The 19,977-nt window shown below is 38.3% G+C and overlaps 1 protein-coding gene across 3 annotated transcripts in view; it reads right to left on the bottom strand.

Moving 5' to 3' along the window:
* CD38 (CD38 molecule) overlaps positions 1-7,863 on the bottom strand; it is a 133,955-nt gene extending 126,092 nt beyond the window's left edge. For all 3 annotated transcript variants that reach the window (XM_072620303.1, XM_072620305.1, XM_072620306.1), the window contains exon 1: positions 6,942-7,863. In XM_072620303.1, coding sequence (XP_072476404.1) covers positions 6,942-7,177 — 236 coding nt within the window. In that variant the 5' untranslated portion in view covers positions 7,178-7,863. The remainder of the gene's footprint in view (positions 1-6,941) is intronic.
* Positions 7,864-19,977: the final 12,114 nt, after the last annotated feature.

The raw sequence follows: 19,977 nt of genomic DNA, 5'->3' as shown, positions 1-19,977 counted from the left end.
ACAAAGGTGTCTGGTCCATTGCCTCCATGAGGTGTAAAACTTCATCCTAATGGGTAAGAGTTCTTTCCATAAGGTATAATTCTGGTCCCTAAGGGTTGGTTTGTATGGGAAAGTACATATAATTTACTTGGTTTTAGTGTGAGATAGTACTGCCCTACTGCTATGTATCTGTTTCTACTGTAAAAAGGCCCTTGGCACCTCTAAAGATTGAGACTTGGGTTAAAGAAAATCATTTTGTTAGAGCTTAAAAGAAAGCTCAGCCAATAGGAAGGCATGATTCTTCAATGGCAGGTAGAGTCTGAATTGAATAATAAAGCAAAACAATGTGGGAATTTCTTTTGCTGGAGTACGCATATTAGTTACAAGAGTTTCTCTCTCTTCCTTTCTCTCTCTCTCTCTCTCTCTCTCTCTCTCTCTCTCTCTCTCTCTCTCGAAAAGTGCATTTTGATTGAAAAAAAAAACATTTAGTTTAGGGAAAAACAAAGAAAAAAATTTAAAGGTGTGAACTGCTGGCAGTATCCTGTGGCTCCAAGTATGTGTTCCAAGCTCTTAAGGCTTGAAGGGACTTGTCAGCAAAGGACAATACAATCCTGGTCGGGACCCATTTGGATACATTACAAAGGGATTGTGAGCCCAAAGAAACTTCTATCAAGTTAAACATACACTTAAGCTTGGCATATAATTTACACTGACATAAGTGAGATAGGCTTATTCAGTCATGGGTGACATGCTGGATCTGATGCTGAAGCCAAGTTTTCTCCTAATTGATCTGGAAAGCAGGTCTCCAAAGATATTGTTAATCATTTGTTGACAAGTGCATTGTCACTCCAATGGCATCACAGTGTATTCATAAGGCCCCTGTCAGATCTATGATGTGATCTTCTACTTACCACAACCACTGTCTACAAGAGTTAACTAGGTTATGTTTCCATGATTACTGATTACTAATATTGATTACTATTTTCACTTTATCTTTTTCATGAATTTTTTTTCCTTTTGGCGTATTTCTTATTTCACAACATGACTAATAGGAAAATAGGTTTCACATGATTGAACATATATGACCTTTTTAAAATTCTTACCTTTTTAGGAAAGGGGGAGAAGAGGAAGAGAGAGAGAAAATTTGAATCTCAAAAATCTCTTTAAAATGAGTGTTTACATGTAATCAGGAAAAATAAAATACTATCAAAAATAACTTTAAAAAGAAAGAAAGTGTGCTGAATCTGGATTCAAAGGACCTGGGCTTGGATCCTGACATTGCTGGTTGTGACTTGTTTTTCTTTTAATAAGTTATTATACATATGCATGTGTGTGTCTATACATATGTGTACACATATAAGTATTGTGTATATATGTATACATATATAATTTTTTGTATATTTCAGTAAGATATCTCTTGATTGTAGTTGTACCATCTACAATATAAGATCATCATACTAGATAACCTCCAAGACCCCTTCAGCTCCAGATTTGTGATCTGAGACCATTTTCCTTTAGTTCTGAACTCCAAAACCACATCCATTAAATCCATTTTCTCTTCTGTATGACAGACCTGTAAATGTTTAAAGACAGATACCTCATTTTTTGCAATACCTTGCCTTTCTCAAAGTAGAACTAGTATGAAATGATCCAGACTGCCAGTCACAGTCTCTAATGGTTTTGTTTACTTTTTTCTTTCATAAAGGAACATACAATGGAAGATGTTTGTCCCTAAGTGTCCATGGGATGGAAAACTACATTAACAAAAACTTTTTTCCAAAAAAAAGATTGATGTCATTTTCCCCCACTCTATCCTATCCTAGAAAATGTTTTCCTCTCCAATATATATATCCTTAGCTTCTTCCTATGGAATTGTCCCTATTTTTCTCATTACCTTGACCACCCTTCTCTAGATATGTTCCATTTCATTGGTGTTTCCCTAAAACTTACCATACAAAACTGAGTGTAATATTCTAGATGTGGTCTGACCAGGGCACTTCTGCCTTCATTCTAAAAATGATTTTTGTCCTTGAGTCATTTTTCAGTCATGTCTGACTCCTCGTGACCCCTTCAGGATTTGAGCTCAGCTCTTTCTGACTCCAGGCCTGGCACTTCCTCCACTGTACCACCTATCTGCCCTCTAAAAATAATTACTTTTCATATATAACTTAAGGTTGCATGAGAAGGAGGAATTAAGAATAAAAAGGACTTTGACAACTTTTACTTAAGATGCCAATGAGAAAAATCCTAGGAGGGTCCAGGATCCCTGAGAATTACACACATAGATAAGTATATACTTATAATATAATAATTATATCACTATATAAAATATGTGTATATATAACTTTTGGCAGATTCTATGAGTCCAAGGTATTTTATGGAAAGAAATTGAGTCCAGAAATTAAATTTTTTGATTACTATTTCCAGTCATGGAACATCCTAGAAATCTTTGTTTGGTAACAAAGATTTATAGATTGTCAACATCATGGTCATTGGAACAGACAATGTAAATAAGACTCAGAAGCAATTGAATATAATAACAGCATTCAATAAACTCAACATCTACAACTGAGATAAGGACTCCCTTTTCAACATGAAATTGAAAAGCAGTTTGGCAGAATTTAGGTTTAGACCAATATCTTATACTATATTCTATGATCATCTCCAAATGTCTAGTCAATCTAAATATAAACTCACATTGAAAATGTGATGTGAACAGAATTGAAGGAGGTACCTTGAGTTGTCTATAGCTAGGGCAAGAATTATTAGTTGTACAAAAGATAGGGGTGAAAAAAGTAAGATAAATAACTTTAATTACATAAGATTTTGAAAGTTCTTACCTTGACAAAACAATGCACATTGAGAAAGATAAGTAATGGGTAAAGGGCACCCAAGATCTCTAATAAAAGTCTGATATGCAAAATTTATACAAATATGTAAGAAGAGGGTCCATTGCTCAATACTTAAGTAGTAAAAGGATATGAAAAGAAAGCATTCAAAGAAATGTAAACTATCAAGAAAATATAGGAAAAAATTCTCCAGTCCACCAATAATGAAAGCAATGCAAGACTGAGATTTCACCTTATCAGATTGATAAAAATAATCAAAAGTAAAAATGGTAAGTAACAGACAATTTGGGAGAAGATAAGCACAGTAATGCTTTGTCTGTGGAGCTATGAAATACTCCAGCTATTCTGGAAAACAATTTGGAAATATACTAGTGGAGATTCTAGAAGTAATACTATGAAAATATGTACCCTTTGACCCAGCAATACCATGGCCAGTAACTTATATCCAGAAGGTTAAAGACAGGGTGAAAGGTCCCTCATATTTATAGTAGTGTTTTTTGTAGTAACAAAGAACTAGAAGAAAAGTAGGTCCTCACCCACTGGGGAATGGCTGAACAAATTTTGAAGTATGAATGTAATGGAATATTATTGCACCATAAAAATGATCAATAGAAAGAATTCAGAGAAACTTGAGATTTGTATAACCTAAGGTTAGGTGGAATAAAGCAAAACTGGGAAGACAATTTACATGATGACTATAATCATGAAAAGGAAAGTAGCACTAAAAAGACTTCAGGGTTCTGATCAACATAAAGACCAATCATGACCTTAGGAAACTGATGGGGAAGTATGCCTCCCAATTCTTGCCAGAGAAGTGGTGGGTTATAAGTGTGGAATATAGGATACTTTTTCAAATGTGGACAGAAGTATTTTGCTTAACTGTGCTTCTTTGCTACAAGGAAAGGCTTGATTGAGAAGATGGAGATGGAGATGGGAATCACTGGGATATGACAGCATTGGCTTTTTTTAAAAAAGCACCAATAAAACAATCCCCACCCCCAAAGAGTGTCAATATCTCTCCTGAACTACCAGCAATATCTTCCTGAGTTGGCAAGGCTTGTGATGAAAAATAGGTGTTATCATCAGTCACCAATGAAGTCCCCAAATCTTTTTGAATCCAGAGAACTGGTCATCTTGAAGGCACTAGTCTCCAGGCAAGTAAGTAATGAGCTAATGATCATTGAGAGCTGTGACATTGGGCGCTCATTCCAGGTTTCTGCAATACATCAGACCTTTAACAGATATATAGGTTAATCAGCAGGAAGCACGGGGGGAAGCTATCATGGAAAAAGCCAAGTAAAAGAAGGAAGAAGGCAGCTACCATCTCGACAGAGCAAGAACCTAAAGCAGCTGGTTCATGGGTCACAGCAGAAGTTGGCCTGATGAAGATATGCATAAATTTGGACGCAACAAAGGATATAGCATACCAGTTGTCATTCCCAATAGCATCACCTGTCTGCCAGGTGAACGCTCAGTACTCCTCAAAAATTGTCACCTGCACCAACGCTTATCCCATTCTGTTAGGATGTTTGATTCTCAAGATCACCATCTCCCTGCCATGTAAAATCACCATGAGTTTCAATGACTTGGCTTAAAGTATAGTTAGTAAAATTATAGTCACGTTGGGATCTTGAATCACTTTATTAGGTTAAGCCCCTTCACTATTTCTGTCTCTCCTACCCACTTCCACTTTGCAGAGAATTGATAACTACCTCATTTCTCAATCAAGGGGATTGGAGGTAGACGTGTTCAAGATATGCTGTAGAACTAGCCTAGAAATTACTGGTGGGGAATAGGAAAAAGGTGAAGAGAAAAAAAGGCAGAGCTGTGCCTACTGACTCCGGGACAAATGACAACTTGGATGAAATATTGCAGTCTGAAGCCACTTGTCTATTGTCCAGAGAAGAGGAGAGGAGGTTGACACTTGAAACCTTAGGGAGATGTTAGCTGAGGTTAAAGAAGGTAGCTTAATAAGGAAATATTTCGTACAACTTCACTTATGTAATAAATATCATATTGCTTGCTTTCTCAAGGGGTAGGGGAGGACCAAGAGGGAAGGGAGGGGATTTGGAACTTGAAATTTTTTTTTAATTAATGTTAAAAAAAAATCTTACATGTAATTAGGAAATATTTTTTTAACTATATAAAAGAGAAAGAGAAGGTGGGAGGAAACAAAGGAGAGAGAGAGAGAGAGAGAGAATTAGCTTTCCCACTACTCCAGCATTCTATTTTCAGATAAAGCTGGAAGGATGTGCTACAAAGGACCAGAGAGGAAATGGCTTATTATTGCCATAAGACTGATTTTCTTTAACTGTGGAACTGAGAGGAAGCAGCTAGGCACATATCACATACTAACTGAAGGAGGTGACCCTGCCAGAGAGGGGCAGTAGATCATCCACCCACTCCTCAGGGTTTCAAGGATGATTCCTTTGGTCTTAGTGGAGGATCGTGGAATAAGATGAGTATCCAGTAGGAGGCTTCTGCTTTCTTCCATGACCCCTCTCAAAATGATCAAGAGAAAGAGGGCAGGGGCGGGCAAGCTAGGTGGAACAGTAAATAGAGCACTGGCCCTGGGAGTCAGGAGGACCTGAGTTCAAATGTGGTCTCAGATACTTACTAGTTGTGTGACCTTGGGCAAGTCACCTAACCCCAATTGCCTTGCTTTCCCCCCTCCAAAAATAAAAGTTGTCAAGAGTGAACTCCCAATTTTAGTGAGCGGTTTCTGCTCTGACAGAGTGCATTTAACGGTCACATATGAGTTTTTCTGAAAGCCTGAAATGCATACCCTTCTCTGTCTCACAATAGAGTCCCTTACTATCTTCAAGGCCTGATTCAAAACCCACCCTCTCTATGAGTGAAACCTTTACTGAAGCCCTCCCTACCCTTGCAGCTATTAGTGGCCTCCATCCCTAAACTAGTAAAAAAAAATGAACTTTGCACATATTAATTTATGTGCATTTTGTCACAGAATGGAAATGTCTGTTTGATTTTTGCCTTTGTATCTTCCCCCCACCCAACACCTAGCACAATGGCTGGCCCATGGAAGACATTTGGTAGATGCTCAGGGGTAGGGTTTTAATTTTAATCTTTCATTCTGACACCAGACAAGAATATTTGATTCTTAACACCAATATATATATACACTGCAGAATAAACACACACACACACACACACACACACACACTCCCCAGGGATTGAAGGGTTACTTTGAGATCAACACAGCCAGACAAAATAATGACCGTGACTGTGGTGGTGTCTGTTGTACTGTGGCAATTCACTTCAAACACTTACTAGTTATGTGACCGTGAACCAGACACCTCACCTCTGTTTGCTTTAATCCACTCAAGAAGGAAATGGCAAGGCACTACAGTATCTTTTCCAAGAAAATCCCACATGGACAACTATTGGCATACTATGGTCCACAGGGTCATGAACAGCAAAAATAATGAGAACACACTCAAGGACAAACTGACCAAACTTCAGCATGTGTACATCATTTTCAATTCCACCCACACATGTTCACTGTGAACACAAACATAATGTTAGAACCCAAAATGAATGGTTCTTCTCCTTCCTGCCTCTCCACCCCCACCTCACCCCTCCATCAAGACAAATCAGTGACTTAGAATGCAGAATCACAGTTTTCAAGATAGAAAGGACCTTAAAAAGAATCTCAACCAACACTCCCATTTTACAGATGAGGAAACTGAGCCCCAGAGGTGAAGACCCAAGTTCATAGAGTCAGTAAGTGGCAGCCTAGGTTTTGAACTCAGGTTTTCTGTTCAATAGTGTGTGGTTAGAATTGGAAGAATGCTGGTTTCCATGAGTAAAATCTAAAATAATCTCATTCCCTAAGCAGGCAGGCCTTCTCACACTGGCACACACCTCCCTCCACCCTCCTTCCCTCCACCTTCAAGCCAACGGACAAGAATTTATAATGTCCAGTGCAGAATTTTAAGTGTTTGAGGTGCCTGCTTCCCCTCCTCCTTTCCAACTGATCCCGAACAGTAGGCTGATTGTTTAAAGAAGTTTGCACTGTTCCTTTGCAGAGCTGATTGCCTGAGGTTCTCCCAATGGCTAAAAGCAGGGTCCCCCCCCCCCCGCCCTACTTACCTCAGCTCTGGGTTTACTATCCTGGTGTAAATGAAGCATCTCCCCAGCATGATTTCTTTCAAGTTGCCTGTGGACCCACTTCCCTTCCACTGTGACAACTCAGCTGGTGGATCCTTCTTTTTGGCAAAGATCACGGCAGCAAGAACTACAACAGCCCCAAGGATTAGGATGACTGTAAGACTGAGCAGGAGGCACCTACATCTCTGACGCCGGTGTGAGCTGCTTTCCCTGACCATGGTGAGGAAAAGAAAGGGTAAGTAAAGCAGAGGGAAGCTGGTTGTCCCTAAAACTCTGGCAGTTAGAGGGGAAAAGGAGGGATTATGCAATATGGACAATGTGAAACTGCACCCCTGCCTTATCTCTCCTATGTTCCTCTTCCCTTCTCTCCAGCCCCTCCCCTCCTTCCTTTAAAGGATCTTTCCTACAGGCCAACAACCCTGGTCTAAACAAACAGGAGTCAAGAATTCCCACAATCATGAACAAACTGAATGAGTCTCCTCCTCCTTTTTTTTTTTTCTTAAAACACCATTGAACCTCAAGAAAGGTCAGCAGCAAATGGCAAAGGTGACTGAAAGTCCACATTGATCCCAGCTCCGATTTACTGTCTAAAGCAGTGCCAGAACTGATGATATTTCTAGGAGAAAGAGGAGAGCTGGGCTCATAAAGCCTTGTATCAGAGGAACTTGGGATGCTTGGCAAAGATCATCCTCCTCATTTCACAGTGGGAGGAAAGCAAAGGATGACAACACTAAGATGACAACTCAGGAAGCCCACCTGCTGACCCAGTTCCCTATCCAGTCCACCCTGCTTCTCCCTTATTTCTTCAGTTCCTGTTCCTAAATTTTCATTTTTCACATGTAACTTCTCCTTTGCTATAGAATTCTTCATCACCACTAGTTAGTTATCAGATAGTCTAAAAAAAAAAAAATACAGCCCTGTTTGGAACTATGCCTAAAGGGCTATAAAAATGTGCATACCCTTTGACCCAGCAATATCACTTCCAGGGTTGTATCCCAAAGGGATCATAAAAATGGGGAAAGCGCCCAAGTGTACAAAAATATTTATAGCGGCTCTTTTTATGGTGGCCAAGAACTGGAAATTGAGGGAATGCCCATCAGTCGGGGAATAGGTGAGCAAGGTGCTATAAGAAATGATGAACAGGAGAACTTCAGAAATACCTGGATAGACGTATAGGAACTGATACTGTGTGAAGTGAGCAGAACCAGGAGAACATTATACACAATAACAGCCACAATGTGAGGACCATTTTTAATAGATTAGTCCTTCGCAGCAATTCAAGGACTTAAAACATTTCCAGAGGACTCGATGCAAAATGCCATCCACATCCAGAGAAAGAACTATGGAATCAGAACGCAGAATGAAGCAACAATTTTCTCTTTTATTATGTTTTTTTTTTATTTTTACTCATGCTTTCTCCCATTTGTTTTAATTCTTCTATGCAATATGACTAATGTGAAAATGTTTTTAATAAGAATGCATGTGTAGAGCCCATATAAGACTGCATGCTTTCTTGGGGAGGGAGGGAGGAGGGAGTGGGAAGGGAGGGAGAGAAAATTTAAAACTTATGGAAGTGATTGATGAAAATAGAAAACAAATAAACAAATAAATTTAGAGGAAGAAAATACAGCCCTGAAAGTGTTTGATTTTTGACACCTAGGACCATGAAAGATATTCCACTTGTTGGAAGAAGCAACACTTTCAATTTTTAATTCAACAAGTGTTTGTTGGGCACTCTCTGTTTCTGTGCCTGGTGTCTTATACATAACAAGTACTTAATAAATGTTATATTGAATTGCTTAGGATGATTCAAATAATATGAGACCTAATTAAATATTTAAATTCATGTGGGATCACATTGATTTGAAAGTTCTCTCCAATGATGCAAATTGAAAGTACAAAAAGAAATTATAAACATGGCCTTGCCCTGTTCGATGAATTAGAACCAGCAGAGATCTATATTTTGTTTCTCATACTTTCACCATTGATCTTTCATGACCATCATCTGAATACCTGAGGAATCTATGATTTCAACCTTGTGGGTACATTCACCCAAGCAGATTGCAATCCCACTGGTACTGAGTAGAGTGTCTTTAAGAGTTGCTAGTGGCACAGAATTTCACTACCTACCCTGTGGTCCTTCTGGTTGTGAGCCTTTCCAAGGTAGTTTGACTAAATTGTCACAGGACAGTTATATTTTAACTGACTATCTGACTGCAAGCCATTCCATCTTGGTGGGACTTACCAGAACTGAGATTCCATTGACAGAACTTTTGAGAATCTACAGTTTACTCCCACTATGATGAGAAGGTAGAGGAAGACTTTCAAACTAGTTAGCTGCTTTAAAGCAGGAAATAGGTTGAGATTCATTGTCTGCTTATGATGTAGAAGACCATGGTTTATGCTCGTTTAGGCTACTTCAGGCCCAGTGTAAGTCCTTTGAATGAAGAAGAAAGGGATTGGGAAGAAAAGGAGAGACATATAAGAAGTAGTTCTCTGTTATAATTTAACTGGGGAAAGAACACTCCTTAGCAAAAAAAATCACAGATTTAAAGCTGGAAAGAACAGACCTTGGAGATCAATAATCTAAACACTCATTTTACAGTTGAGAAAACTGAGACCCAGAGACATGAAGTGACTTGCTCAAGTCACAAGAGCTAATAATTAGAAGAACTAGAATCAGAGCCTTAAGTCGGGAAGGAAGAAGGGAAAAATGTCAAAAAATTTTGAGAGGCATCATTTTCTACACCAGCATGATCACAGGCAGTTTAGTTCCTTGAAACAGCTGTAAAAAGTCAGACCAAAATAAATAAATAAACAAATGAATGAATGGATGGACAGACAAACGAATAAATGAACGGATGAACAAATGAACAAATAAATAAAAGAAAAATAGTAAGCATCTACTGTATACCAGGTACTACCCTTTTCTTGTATCCTCAGTTCTTAGCCTGTGCCTAGTATATAGTGGGTGCTTAATGAATGCTTGTCAAGTTGCTGCACACAGGAGGTCTGAATAAATGCTTGTTGATTGACTGTACAGGTCTCTGAGGCAACAAGTTCAAAGAATGAGGCAATGCCTATTCAAAAAGGAACTTATATTCTATTAGGGGAGACAAGAATTACCCGCCCTCAAGGAAACTATATGCCACTTTTGATGTCTTAAGAGAGCAGAAAAGTAAATACAGACAATATGCAAAGTAAATTCCAAAAGATCAGTGATCGGGTGGAGGAACTTTAAACATCTGGGGGAGTTGGAAAGGATTTTGTAATACTTGGCACTTTTCCTAAGCCTTGAAGGGAGGTAGAAGTCTGGGTCTGACACCAAGGGCATGGACTTATCATTTATCTAAATGTGGGAGGAGATGACCTCCCTGCCTCAAGTCTCTCTAGACTACAATTCATTTTCCCCTCAGCCACCAAAGTGATCTTCCTAAAGCACTGATCTGATCATATCACCCTCCCCTCACCGTACAAGAAATTCCATCAGCTTCCTGTTACTTCCAGAATCCAACAGAACATCCTGTTTGGCTTTCACCGCCTTTCAGAACTTAGTTCCTTTCCACATTTCATATCTTCCCTCATTTGACTACCATCTGCATATTCTATGATCCAGTAAATAGCTTGAGAAAAGACAAGAAGGTGTGTTATGTTTTGGTTTGGTTTGGTTTTATTTCATGGTTTCTCCCATTCATTTTAATTCTTCCATGCAACATGACTAAAGTGAAAAATGTATTTAATAAGAATGTGTATGTGAAACCCATATAAGATTGCATGCCAACTGGGAAGGAAGGGGGGAGGGAGGAGGGAAGGAGAAAATCTAAGATTTATGAAAATGATTGCAGAAAACTGAAAACAAATAAATTTTTAAAACATAAAATACTAAATAAAAAGAAAAGAAGGTAGGAATCAATATATTGTTTGGGAGTTGGTGAGGAAATTTATAAAAGACAACAATGAGGGAAAAATCACACTTCCTGGATTCAGGAACTTAGAATCCTCCTCTGTTGCTTATTAGCTGTGGAACAAGTTACTTATCTTTTTGAGTCTCAATGCACGCATCTGTAAAACAGGAAGAAAATGTACCACCTACAATAGGAATTGGGGAAAAACCACTTTGTAAAGGCTTTAGCTATGGCAATATGATCTATTGTTTGTAAAACCATGGTATCAGAGATTCTTTCCTAACACAAAAGACCCAGAGTATACATCTCCAGCTACTGGGTATTGAATAAAAAAACACAATTCTGCTATGGCAAGGCAGCGTCTCTTGCAGCATTACTAACCAGGATCCATTATCCTATTATTTAGCACAGAGCCTGGCACACAACAAGAGTTTGTTGACTTGACTGTTAAATACTAACCATATTTTATGGCTCAGTAATAGGCTCTTTGGGGAACAAAAAGTTAATTGTGTTTTTCTCTGAAAAGTTTTCTCTACAACTACCAGTAAGATTCAGGGATACTTCTGTGCTAAGTGAAAGATGGAAGATCTCCAGCTCTAATTGAACCCTATGAAACCTAAGATTTGAATAGCTTTAGACATAAACCCAGGTCTTTCTGACTACAAAGTTTACTTTTATCACATCATGTCATATGTCTCAAGTATTATTACTGCTATTTCCAGAGAATAAGATTAAGACTTAGACACTTGCTCAGAGTACTGGGGCCATGTAAATTGGAAAGTTGAGATTTGAATTCAAGTTCCTCAACTTCGAGACCAGAGGTCTTTCCAGTAGATAGTGCTGCCCCTTCAAAAGTAAAATGCATGTCTTCCAGGAGCTTTAAACCCAAGAAGAGGGTATGACCTAGGCTAGAGTGGGGGCTCTTAATTTTTTTGAATCATGGCCCCCTTGGGGGCAGTCTGGTGAAGTCTCTGATTCCCTTTCGGAACAATGTTTTGTTTTGTTTTTAATTTTATGTTTTCAACATTCACTTTTATAAGATTTTGAGTTATAAATTCCCCCTCACCCCTCCCCATGATGGCATCCAATCTGATATAGGCTATACATGTACAATCATATTAAACATATTTGTGAAAGAAAAATCAGAGCAAAAGGGGAAAAACAAGAAAGGAAAAAATTAGTAAGCCTCACTCGGCATTAAGACTGCATAGTTCTTTCTCTGGAGGTGGAGAGCATTTTCCATCATGGGTCTTTTAGAACTGTTTGAGATCACTGCATTGCTGAGAAGAGCTAAGTCTATCAAGGATGGTCATGGCACAATATTGCTCTTACTGTGTACAGTGTTGTCCTGGTTCTGCTCGCTTTATTTAACATCTGTTCATCTAAGTCTTTCCCGGGTCTCTACGAAATCTGCCTGTTCATCATTTCTTACAGCACAATAGCATTCCATTACATTCATATACCACAACTTGTTCGGTCATTCCCCAACTTAGGAGCATCCCCTCGATTTCCACTTCTTGGGTACCACAAAAATAAATATATTTATACATATGAGTCCTTTCCCCTTTTTTATCATCTCTGTGAGCACAGACCTAGAAGTGGTATTACGGGATTAAAGGGCATGAACAGTTTTATAGCCCCATGGGCATAGTTCCAAATTGTTTTCCACCATGGTTGGATCTGCAAAACAACATTTTCAAAAGCATGAAATAAAATACATAGAATTACAAGGAAAACCAATTCTATTGAAATTTATTTTGTATCTATATGTATATAGATACATACATATACAAGTAGATACGTATACATAAATGCAGGCAGCTAGGTGGGCTTGAAGGCAGGAAGACTCTCTTCCTGAGTTCAAATCTGACTTCAGACACTTACTGTCTGTGTGACCCTGGGCAAGTCACTTAACCCCGTTTGCCTCAATTCTTCATCTGTTAAATGAGCTGGAGAAGGAAATGGCAAACCTCTCCAGTATCTTTGCCAAGAAAACCCCAAATGGGGTCATGAAGAGTGGCACACAACTGAAAAACAACTGAACAACAAAATACAAATATAAATGAGCACTGTACTATAGCATCATTTTTTTAGCTTGGGAGTTCTTAACATGGATTCCATGAACTAGTGTTTTTTATATGTGTGTGTGCATGTGTATACACACATATATGTACATATACACATGTGTATATGTACATATACACATACATATAAAAACAAATTCATGGTCTCTAGGTTAAGGACCCCAGGTCTGGAGCATGATGCATGGAGAACACTGCCTGAAGTGAAGTTTTTAATTCTACTGGACTTTGTCTCTAATGGCATGATAAAGATAACATATTTCAAAGGCTGGAAGAACATAACCTCAGGAAGGGACAGAAATGTGTACTTGTCACTGACTCAGTTCTATAGATAAAGTTCAAAATCTCTGCGAAGCAAACATCTGCCCCAAGAGTGTGTGTGAAATATTCCCTGATACTGCCAGCAACCATTTACTCTTCAAATCACAATACTGAATGAGCCGCCTGTACATCATGAGCCTACTTCCTGCCATCCTTTATTGTGTCTATTCAGTCTTTTCTTTTTCAGTTGTGACCCCATTTGGGGTTTGCTTGGCAAAGATACTGCAGTGGTTTGCCATTTCCTTCTCCAGCTCATTTTACAGTTGAGGAAACTGAGGCAAATGGTTAAGTGACTTACCCAGGGTCACACAGCTAGTAAGTGTCTGAGACCAGATTTGAACACATGAAGATAAATCTTCCTGATTCCAAGCCCGGATTCCAAGTTCTGATTCCAAGCTCTGGCCTCTGCATCCTAGTGGAAGTTATGTTTCTAGATTGTGGAGTAGGAGTTTCTCATTTTCCATCAAATTGATTAAAAAGATTAATCCAGAGATGCTGCTTGTGTTTCTTGGGGTTGGGGGGAGAGAATAGGGGAAGAGAATGACTTTGGAGTCAGAAAGACCTGGATTTAAACCCTAAGATATTCAAGCTGATTCACAGTGCTCTCAGACTGGATGTTACAATCACCATTGATCAGTTTACTTTCTACCCAACCTTTGCCATCTCAGGTCCAGATTTAAAAAATAAAAAAACTTATACTACGTACTTCACTGGGTTGTCATGAGGAGAGTGTTTTAGAAATGTAAACTATCCTTTGGCATTCTGCACTGCTGACCTTGCAAATAGACTAAGTGACCACCTGTATATTACACACGGTTGGTAACGCTCTATTCTCCACTTCAACTCTCCCAGACTTCCCATAAAGGGTAGCTATTATTATCCCCATTTTATAGATGAAGAAACTCAGGGACATAGTTTCTGATTTGCCCATGGTCACACAACTAATAAGTATCTGAGAATGGATTTGAACTCAGGACTTCCTGACTCTAGACCCACCCCAATATCCACTGTACCACCTAGGGCCTGGACACTGTATTTTAAGAAATCATAAGGTCAGCTAGGTGATGCAGTGAATAGAGCACCAGACCTGGAGTCAAGGAGGACGTGAGTTCAAATTCAGCCTCAGACACTTGACACTTTCTAGCTGTGTGACCTTGGGCAAGTCACTTAATCTCAACTGCCTTGCCTTCCCACCTCAAAAAAAAAAAAAAAACGGAATCATAAATGAAAATGCTAAGGTATTAGAATCAGAGGATAGAGTACAGATAGAATTAACTGGTTCTTCCTAGAAGGAACCCAAATGGGAAAGTTGTAGGAACATCATAACTGAGATTCAACTTCTTGAATCTGGAAGAAAAAATATTGCAAGCATTCAGAAAAAAAAACAGTCCAAGTACCAAGGAACCATAGTCAGGATCACAGCAGCAACCTAGTGACTTCTACTATAGAGAGGACATCTAAGAACAGGATGTTCCAAAGGGCAAATTCCAAAAGACACATTCTGAGAGTAACTTAAAACTGAAAAGTTGAATATAATACTACAGGGGAAAAAAACAGGCTTTTCATTGAATTTTAGAGTACTTTCAAGCATTCCTGATGAGCTGAGTAGGAACTTTGAAATATAAACAAGAGGAAAGAGAAACCCGGAGAGGTAAAATTATTTGAACAATTGGAAAGGGCAGTATAGTGCTGTTTTGCTAATATTATTTTGGGGAAGGAGAAACTATGTCCCTTGAGAACATTAAAATCTTCAAAAGGCATTGAGAGAGTTAAGGAAAAGAGGGTGGGAGAAAGGGGTAGACTAGTTCTGTTCTAAATGTTTTAAGAAGGGAAAGAGAAGGGAAGGTAAAAGGAGGAAAAAGGAGGGGAATTTGTTATTTCTCATAATCAGGGTGAGTGGGAAGAATATACAAACATAATAAAAGAGTGAGGGGAATGAGCATCTGGTGAACCTCATTCTCATCTGAAAGAGAGTTGAACACACATGCATACACCCCCTCCCCCCCAAACACACACAAGTTAATTCAACAAGAAGACAGGCAGTAAGGATGAGGAGGGAGGGAGGAGAGTATCAAGGAGAGAGCTGTTAAAAGCAAAACAAACTTATTAATCCCAAAGGAAATACTAAAATGCAAAAGGAAAGAAAAGAAAATATCAGGAAATAAAGGACATAACCTATTGATTGAGGAATGAGTGAACAATTTGTGATCCGTGAAGGTAATGAAATAGTATTGTGTTGTAAGGAATGACAATTTCAGAGAATATTAGGTAGTATTAACTCATGGAACGTTAAATGAGTAGAATCAGAAGAAAAATTTCTACATGGACCACAAGATTGTTTTGTTTTTCTTTTTACTGAATTTGAAAGACCCAAGGATTCTGGTCAAAGGAATGACTGGTCATGGCTCTGGAGAACTCATGATGAAGTATACGCCCCATCTCCTGCACAGGTGCAGAAAAAGGCGTACATTTTTGGACATGGATTCATTTTACTTGACTCTGATTTGGGTTTTTGTTCTTCCTGCAGCACCTGGGTGATCCATGAGCTAAAACAGTCTTCTCACCCTAGAATCTCCCACCATAAGGTCAGCCCACTGGTGAGATCCCCTTGGAGCCTCCTTTCTGAACTTCAAAACCATGCCTTTTATGATGTCTCATTCTAGAACTTCCCTCAGCTCCAGGGACCTACTCACCTTGGAAAAGCCTACGATATGTGCAACCTGCTCACCCTGGGATACCCCTTCACATGGCCTGCCACACAGGCCAACCTGTCTTTATTTCTCTCCCTGCCTGTTTTTGACTCGCTGGACTTCAAAATCATGCTCCTTTCATCTCCTGCTTTCTTCCTCCTCATCATGTGTTTTTTATTTTAATGTAAACTCCTTAAAGACAGGGACCATCTTTTTACTCATATTTATATCACCGGCACTTAGTACATTGTTTGGCACATAGTAAGCACTTAATACATTTTAATTTTTTGAGGGTTAGTAAGGGTTAGTAATAGTGATGCCAAAAAAGAGGATCACTGAAATATTTTGCTAAAGAATGTTATTTTATTTTTTTCTCAATTACATGTAAAAAGTTCCAAATTCCTTCCCTCACTTGCTGTCCTCTCCCTTCCTTGAGAAGGCAAGCACTCTGACTTAGATTATATGTGTGCAGTCATGCAGAATGTAGGAAATATTTTTTAATGACCAGAAGAGCGGAGAAGGAAGTTCTCAAGGAAACCCCAGACAAGCACAGCAGTTTTGAAAGTGACTTTTTAAATAGATAGATGTGTATGCATATATACATATACTTATGTATATATGATATGATATAACTTATTTTATAGATAGACAGATGTATATGGGTAAATATATATATATGAAGCAAAACATGAAATAGAGATTCATGGTTTTATATACAATCCTCTTTAGTTGTTATACTGTGCTTATAGAAATGTACTTTTATTATTGTTAAAGTTCAGAATATGAAATAAAACTTAAATTAAAAAAGATATTTATAGTTTTATATACAATCCTCTTGATGTTTTCTTTTTTGTAGAAATGTTCTTTTTTGGATACTTGTTATGGTCAATTTTTTAAAAAGAAGTAAAAAAAGCAAACTGTTATCTGTCATTCACTTACCACATACATAAGAAAATACAAGATAATTTTGTGGTGAAGACGGGCAGCAGGGGAGATCAGGAAAGGCCTCATGTAGAGCTTAAATTGAGCCCAAGGGAGAAAAGAGTATCACTAAGTCTAGAGATAAAAGAGCACAGAATGGGAATGATGGGGACTCCCTAGTGATGTGTACATAACCTGAAAAGAAGATCTAGTACCTAGTCCACAAATGTGTGAGGAAAGTTTGAATATATTTATATACATAGATATACAAATATATACATGTACATATGTATATGTATGTGTGTATATCTACATATGCATATACATATATGTAGTGTGTGCATGTATTATATTATGTGTGTCCATATACATGTGTGGGCTGTATATGTATATATGTACATGAATATGTGTGTATGTATACACATTCACATACACATGCCCTATAAATATACATAATATATAACCCTATAGATATATATAATTTTTCTTATGTAGTTATAATATGTAAAGCTTTATATATATGCATATATTATATATACACTATAAATGTACATAATATAGAACTGTATAGATACATAGATTTTAGTTACATAGTTATACAGACATAAAGCCTTACATGCATGCATATATTATATATGTAATACATGATACACACAAATGTGCATAATATATAACTATATAGATGTGTAGACTTTTAATTACATAGTTATACATATATCAGGATTTATATGCATGCATTTATTATATCCCTTAATACGATTCAAGTACCTGGATAATTGATATATATATATATATCTATAAATTGTATGTATACGTTAGTAAATAGTAATAATTTACTTCAGAGCTCCAGCAAATCCTTGACCTTGTGAAAGTGGTTCCTCTCAGAACTTGTCAATATTTTTCATCTTGTGCAATTCTTGTCTCTGTCTGCCAAGAAATCCAATAGGAACAAGTTCCTCAGTTCCTTTCAGAGATAACGACTGTCTTTGTATCTGCCCAAATCCCTTCTTATCACTAGTCATCCACTCTACGTGTGTATATATGTCAAGTTCAGTGAATTCAGCCCGTAATTATTAAGCAGTTTCTGTGTGTCAGGCATTATACTGAATGCTGGGAACACAAAGAATGACATCAGACAGTCCCTGACCTCAAGGGACTCACAGTTTAATGGGGAAAACAACATGCAAACAATGATGGACATACAAGATATATGGGGTAAAATGGATTTCATCACAGAGGAAAGGCACTAGCACTGAGGAGCATCAAGAAAAGTTTCCTCTAGAAGGTGGGTTTTAGCTGGTACTTGAGGGAAATCTCAAGTGAAGGCAAGGAAGGAGAGAATTCTAGGCATGGGTGACAGGCTGTGATGATGCACAGAGCTGGGAGATGGAGGGTACATATACAGCGTGTCCCCAAAGTCTTAGTGCAATTTAAGGCTATTAGCTTAGTATAAATGTACAGGGAAGTCAATTTAAAAGTCTGTTGAGTTCATAGGATCATAAATTTAGAGCTATAAGTGACCTCAGAGGGCATCTCGTCCAACCCCTTCATTTTACAAATGGAAAAACTGAGGACCAAAGAGGTCAAGAGATTTGCCTAATACATAGTGTCAGAGGTAGGATTTGAATCCAGGTCCTTTGACTCTGAATATATTACTTCTTCCACTGTATCTCCTTTCTTAGAATAGCTTACCTCATGGGAGATTATCAAGGGAATAAAAATGAGCCTCAGCTATAGCAGAAATGATAAATCAATAATGGACATCAATGTGGTCCAAAGATCAAAATAAGGAATTTACTGGTCAGCCTATCAGCAAATCCTGTTTGCAAAAATCTGTCGAGGTGAAGTACAAAAACAGGTTATAAGCTGATTCAAAAGATAACTGGAGAAAGGCAGGGTAGAGTCAAGAAAAACATGATGGAAGAAGTTGTTGCTTTGAGATCTTACTACTTACCACACCAAAAGCACCTTGAGTCCAAGACAGTGTGGGTAGCATGCTAGTCATATCAGCTCTAGCCTGCTCAGCCGTAGGCAATGAAGTTGTGGGCTCAGAAAGAAGTGGTAGTTCAGAACCAAAAGATGCAGCCAAGTTCCCATCACTTAGGCAATAAACAATGGGGTTGTTTGCCCTAGTGACTTGTCAAGAATTGTGGGGAGTTGTTTACTTGAAGATTTAGGTCTGAAGGTCTTAGGCTGGCCTTTATTTGGATTTACCCACGCCCTTTGGAATGACTCACAAGCTTTCCCCCTTGATTCATTTGTGAGTACACATCCTATACATAATGTCCAGATGTCACCTAAAATTCTTACACATTTCTTAAGAGAGAATGACAAGGAGTAGCAGAAATGGGGAGTGTGTGCGTGTGTGTGTGTGTAACTGGAAACTGACTTTGCAGACTTCATAATTTTGCCAAAGGATGGCCAGTTCTGATCCAATGCTAAGTATGCAGACTGTGTTTCATGGTACTTCTCATGTAAATATATTGAATGAATGAACTTTGCTCATGTACACTAAAGGAAACCAAGATATTTTCCTCTTCCCTCACTCCATCCCTTCTTCAGATTTTTACCTCAAGTTTTGGAAACTTTGTATACTCCATAATTCTCTGATGCTTTATCAGAGTATGGCCCTGAGGTCTCCAAGACAGAGCAAAATCTCTGACAAATCCCACCAAGTTGGAGAGCCTTTGCATATGTCAAAGACCAAAGCTACATTCAGACCATCACAGATGAGCCACAAGGTAACGAAGTAGTGAGCTGTACTCACTCTTGAAGACTAGCTACAGTATCATAGACAGGTTGTAATTTATAATGGTGGGAAAAGTACCTACATTAACAAAATCACAGATCCTTGAAGTATTAAAATATAACCAGCATTGATACTGGGAGAGACTGAACCTACATCAGGTACCAATTGGTTAAGTGACTGCCCAGAGCCACACAATACCATGTATGTGTCTCAGCAAATCTGAACAGAATCCAATCTGGACTCAGACACTTATTAGCAAAGTGACCCTGGGTAAATCATTTCACTGCTGTTTGCCTCAGTTTCCTCATCTGTAAAATGGGACTAATATTGATACCTGCCTCCCAGCATTGT

This window comes from Notamacropus eugenii, chromosome 6, assembly GCF_028372415.1.
Source record: "Notamacropus eugenii isolate mMacEug1 chromosome 6, mMacEug1.pri_v2, whole genome shotgun sequence".
Lineage (NCBI taxonomy): Eukaryota > Metazoa > Chordata > Mammalia > Diprotodontia > Macropodidae > Notamacropus > Notamacropus eugenii.
The sequence above is the reverse complement of the archived record's forward strand: the minus strand, read 5'-3'. Positions and strand labels throughout refer to the sequence as shown.